The 6,000-nt window shown below is 38.2% G+C and overlaps 1 protein-coding gene across 1 annotated transcript in view; it reads right to left on the reverse strand.

Annotated features, from left to right (window-relative positions):
* Positions 1–5,314, reverse strand: part of LOC134618814 (copine-9-like) — a 108,478-nt gene extending 103,164 nt beyond the window's left edge. The window contains exons 1-2 of the mRNA XM_063464395.1: positions 5,101–5,314; positions 1,995–2,035 (exon numbers count right to left, since the gene is read on the reverse strand). Coding sequence (XP_063320465.1) covers positions 1,995–2,035; positions 5,101–5,180 — 121 coding nt within the window. The 5' untranslated portion in view covers positions 5,181–5,314. The remainder of the gene's footprint in view (positions 1–1,994; positions 2,036–5,100) is intronic.
* Positions 5,315–6,000: the final 686 nt, after the last annotated feature.

Consider the following 6,000-nt stretch of genomic DNA (forward strand, 5'->3'; position numbering starts at 1 on the left):
AGCCCTCACATCTGTGATCAGTCATCATCGCCCAAGCCTCAAGACCGGTGGTTGGACAGCTGTGCTCTCAAGCTGTGATTTGAGTAACTCATTTAAAGCCCAACTGTCAGGCTTTCTTAAGGTATCATTTCTTGTCTGAGATAGTTAAGCCCTGTGGCCTCTCAAGCTTACCACACTGCTCTACTTAGACTGTAAAAAGCTTTGGTGCCAGGAGGGCAAATGAGGGGAAACACCAAAAACTGTTACAGAGCAGTCAGATTGTCAGATGCAAGCCTTGTATCTTTTTACTATTTCACTGTAGTCATCATCCCTGACTCTGAAATATTTTCTTAGCATGTTTCTGTGACCTTGCCTGACACTTTTTTTGCTTTTTTTTTTGGCTATGATTGTATTCTCTATTAGTGGGGATAACTGATATCTAAATGCACCAATTGAATTTAATTTCACTGACTACATTACACGAACCTCTCCTGTTGAACTCAAGCTGTTATGCTCTTTTTCTGTTGACTTCCTTTCATTCTGAAGATTGCTAATTTCTCCAGTTCTGCCCATCATGTTTTCTTTTAACTGCCATTTTTTGGCCAGCATGTCTTAGTCCTTTTTTAATCACTTGTGCTTTGAAAATAAAATGAACACGAGGTGGTGGAGAGACAGCCAGACTTGCTGCTGCGGAGGTGAGTGGCTGTGAAATGTTCACAGTATGACTTGGCTATTGACAGCTCAGAATCAACCCCCCACCCCCCAAAAAAGGGAAAAAATTGAGATATTACCTTAATTTATACATGGGTTTGTAAAATCAAGATGTGTGAGTGCAGCAGTGGGGGTGGAAAACATCCTGCCACGGAGGCGTAATTATGGACAATTTTGGTGTTTAGAAATGTAGCAGCTTGATGGAAACCACTCAAAAATAGTGTTTGAAGGTACATCTGTATGCAACACTTGTATTCTCTGAACTTTTTAGCTCCGGTTGGTGCATTCAAATCCACTGTGACCAACAGCTATAGTGCCAATGGCATTATGGGGGGAACAGTAGGAGAAAGTAAGTGCATGAACTCCTTTATCAAAACTTTTTGTCACAATTTTCCCCAGCTGTCTAACAACTCTGAGGCTTTTGTACCATATAAAATGTATGATCTGTCAAAGCTGCTGGATCTGACTGATCGTGTTTACATACACAGAGACATGTGCATGCACAGTATCCACACACACACACCAGTCTAATAAGAACCTGACACATGCACACTGCTAGCAAAACAAACTAACAAGCCTAACACCTTAATCAGACTGTCACCCTGAATGTGACTGAGAACATGGTTGTGTCCACACATACACGGTTCATTCGGTAAACTTGATAAACAGTTTATCCTCATGTCAGCAGTGTTTTTTCTGAATATGAGGTATTTTATATAAAATGAGATCTTTTTTTTAAATGAACTCATGGAAAAAACTGTTTTAATAAAGATCCCTGCACAGGTGGACGTGGACTCGGGATATTATGTAACTCATACGGTAGCTGTTTTCCATGCAAATGTGTTTTAGGTCTCAAAAAAACAAAATAGTTGAAAAACTGTGAAAGTTATGTTTTGTTGTGTAAACTAATTAACAGTGGAACGTAAAAAAGTCATTTGGTGCTCATTAAAATGTATTCACATTTAGCATTCGGAAGATGCATTCACTTTATAAATCATTACACTGCACACAATGTACCGGTAGCTGTACTTTCGGTACTTGGTATTATCAATACTGATCTTGTATTTACTTTGTTTCAGATCAATACTACATCTTGCAGTATTGTTTACTAATAAATAAGTTAAATATGAGTAATTTATCTGTGGTGTGCCTTATTTTTTATTTTTATTTTTTTTATGTATTTAACTTCATTTTAGGTAACACAAACTAACAAAAAAATAACCCAAATCCATCCCCAGCAAACAGTTTTATTTAAACTTAATCATCAGTACCAGCACTTCAGACTCTAAATGGTTCATACATACCAGGATCTGACTTGGAGAATGTGTCCACATCCAGTAGACTCCTGTGGAAACAATAAAAAAGATGTATTCATTCATTAACATTCGCTCCATCCTATTTTCATCTCTTTTGTTCTTAACTCTCCTGTGTGTTTACAAAAGTTTTCATCTAAGCCCTGAAAGTTAGGTCATGGGCAAATTTAAACTGCTCCCCAAGTTATTCTGTGAAAACAAACATCACGAGAAGCCTTTCTTACTAAAGCTAAGCCAAAATGAAATAAAAAGTAACAAAACACTGAATGATTAGTGAAGGACTGATCAGCAAGATAAATAGGTAGCTGGTGACTTAGTTGCTTTGGCACATTTTGTGAAATATTTTTCAGAACCAAAGATTAATTTCCCAAAACATGAGCAGAGAAACACTACATGACTGTAGCTCGCCAAAGGTTTTTACATTTATCTGTCAAAATGAAGTTTTAATGTCAATTAATGAGTCCTACAAAAATGAAAAAAATCAAACCCTTTGATACTGTGTGAAACAGGCTGGTGATTTCCACAGTTATTTCCACAATGACTTCTAAATTTTCCTGTCTTGTCATATATACATATTTCTCTGCCAGTGATGACTTGATGTGCCAGACTGTTAGTTTTCTGAAGATACCTGCTATTATGCATCACAGTGAATACGCTTGAGATGATGATTTCAAGAGCACAAGGTTTTGCAGTTACTTTGTGGAATAAGAGCGCTTACATTTGCATCTAATGTGAGGAAAAATAACTGTATTTTTTCTTCAATCTTCACACAAGTGCTAGTACGTACAGAAACTGAATATTTCTACTGTGTGCAGTAGTACTCTAAAAGAACAAACTAATGCTGGGAGTCTGTCGTGGTAATCCTTTTGCTTTCTTTAGCGACAGGTTGTCATTAGCGTCACACCTAAAAGATGTATATAAAAATAACAGTTGTGCAACTTGTAGGCAGTAATGACAAGTTACCAAACGGAATGAAGAAGGTGCTTCCTGTTGTCCACATATTACAAAATCAAGTGAAAGACTTCACATATTTGTTTGGACAACTGTCACCTGAGAAATGAACTAAAGCAACAGACAAATCATATACTATCACATACTCTATGGGCTTTACACTTTTTATAGTCCAAAATATTATGTAACATGATTCTGCCTTTACATTGTATGTCCACAGAATTTATGATTTGGTTGCATTTCAACATCCACAAACAGCGTGACTGTATATCATGTAAAACCACTCTGAGCCATGAAGTGTAAAGCCAAAAAAAAAAAAGGAAAGCACACACCTTTGCTTACATATCAGCAAATAATGCAAATCATGTGGTCCTTAGCAAGTCTTGAAACTAGACAAATATAACCACAAAACATGACATTTTACACCATGTTATTATTTAATAACAGAAATTAAGCCAAAATGCAGAAACAGTGAGTGAAATAGTGCATTCGTATTTCTTCTATGAGGGTAAAACACTCCATAGCATAGCTGTAAAAGTCTTTATAATCATTTCTAACAAAAGTTCATGTCATGACTTTCATACGTTTGTAAAGTACTGATTTAATTACTCCACTGGTTAATCCACAAGTAAGCTAATATTCAGAGAAGCCTTATGTGTGATGTAATCCCAAAGATTTCCCTTGATTTGAGTACATGGATCTTTCTACTGTATCATTTCAACCCTACTTTTGTTAGGTTTAGTCAACAAAACTACTTGGTTAGGGCCATGATTTGGCTTCAGATTTCACATGCCCAAGGGTTGTCTCGTGTCAGTCTGAAAAAAGAGAAGTATTTCTCACTGAAATGTATCAGTATATCAAGCTGTTGCTCAAAAAAAATCCAGAAACAGTGTACAGGATAACTCTATCTTTGGGAGAAGAGGGATCATAAAAATAAAATGCAATAGTGCAATTTTGCCCATCTAAAAAAAATCAGTTGCCCGTCTCTACATGCTTACCAAAACCTCCAACACTCATTAAAGAGAGTTATATAGAGGTCTGTTCAATCTGGTTAATACCTCGATGTATTACTTCATGTTTTGTCCTGCACACAGTGCCCAGAAACTCACATTATGCTGATTTTTTTTTTAACTTTTAAACAGAGCCAGACATACTGTTTCCTCCTGCTTCCAGTCTTTATATTAAGTGGTCAGCTGTTCCATTTGTCATTGTGTCAAACAGAAATTCAGTAATTCAAGGCATAGATAAGGTCATCCATTCATAACGTGATAGTGCAAACCCAAGGTAAAAAAAAAAAAAAAAAAACAAACAAACAAAAAAACACAAAGAACTTTATCATTTATCTCTTCATCTGAGCTCACCTTTACCTCACACTGTTGGGCTGTCAGGTGTCTAGCCACTTCAAGTCTGTCTGATCTTAGAAGGGACAGCACAGGAGCAACAGCTATTCATTATTCAGGAGTGAATTGGAAAGACAGTCAGCAGACCCAGGTAGGCAGGGTGACTGACAGTCTGGAAAAGCCCTGAGTGAGCTTCTCCGCTTGGTCTGTTAGTCACTCAGTCAACTGTTCAGCTAAGGCGTCCATCCAAACCGTAAATCCAGCTGTAGAAGTTCTCTCTTGTTCCAGGGTTACAAATTAAACAGGACAAATTAAATGGCTGTTATCAGTGTATTTATTTGCAGTATTTTAACACTCTGTAACTGCACGTGCTATTGCACTGTGCCTAACACACAGCTCACCATCAAGGCATGTGTATGAATATCAGTGGCACGCTAGGGCACTGGCCAGACTTGATGCCATATGAAAATATTTTCAAGGATTTTTAAACCGCTTTAATACATAAGGAGGCAACCATGAGAGCAAAGGGCATCTGAAAGCATAAGGTCATCGATAGATAGATAGATAGATAGATAGATAGATAGATAGATAGATAGATAGATAGATAGATAGATAGATAGATAGATGTTCTGGATTAACCTTAACACAAAACATCAGTGTTACATGAAAGAAAAAAACATTCCTCACGCACATCTGATGAACTAATTTTTCAGCATATTTTACCCACAGTGGGTGAAATAACAGACTTTAGATCAGGGTTTAAACTGAAAAGCATCTACAGTACGTGTACGGGAGTTTGCCCTTACCTGCAGGACACGGTAACTTCTATTTTAGTTGCGGGGACTCTGGTGTTGAGAGGATCGAATTCCCCTATTGATGCCATCATCTCGACTCACGAAGCTAATGAGCATCCGCAAAGAAATAAGGAAAAGAGGGTGAGAGGGGAAAAATCTATTTAATCACTACTGGATCGTGATTGCGGTAAATCCATTGTAGAGATCTTCCTCTCTAGGGGTTTCGTTCCTGGAACAGCGAGCGGCGGGGGAGGGGGGAGAAACTGTCAGGTAGAGAGAGAGAGAGAGAGAGAGAGAGAAAGTTGTGAGGCAAATTTAAAGTTCATTCATCCTTCGTGCGTTCACCGTGCGCTCCCGGTATCTGTCCGGTGCTGAGGAAGAGAGGAGGGAGGAGAGCGCAGCCAACCGGAGGCACCGGCAACAGCAAGGTGCTTTCTCCACCTCTTTATCTCCCTCTCTCTCTTTTTATCGTCCTCTTCCTTTGTGAAATATTTTCTGGAGCTTACGTGCCTTTAAAATAAACGAAAGTGAGTAAAATTCCTCAGATCTTTTCCTCTCGTCCTTTGCCTGTCTGTCACAAGCGGGCAGAATATTTCCACGTGTGACAAAATGTAACGCCCTTTTCTGTTCTGTGGCGCCAGAAACGCACCCAAATTATCCGTTTAAGTTGTGTAAGACGACATGTAACAATGGACGAGGACTGGGACCACTGAGGAAAAATTGTGTGTCTGTGTGTGTGTGGCGGTGGTGAGGGGGCAGCGTCTTTTGTAAAAAAAAAAAAAAAAAATCCAGAATTTTGAGATTAAAGTCTGAATTTCTACCTCAAAATTCATTTATAAAAATCCAAGATGCCTCTATTTTTCTTTTTCTGTGTGTATGTTTGTTTTTGCTTTTAACCAGTGGCCCTAATCC

Source organism: Pelmatolapia mariae, linkage group LG20 (genome assembly GCF_036321145.2).
Source record: "Pelmatolapia mariae isolate MD_Pm_ZW linkage group LG20, Pm_UMD_F_2, whole genome shotgun sequence".
Lineage (NCBI taxonomy): Eukaryota > Metazoa > Chordata > Actinopteri > Cichliformes > Cichlidae > Pelmatolapia > Pelmatolapia mariae.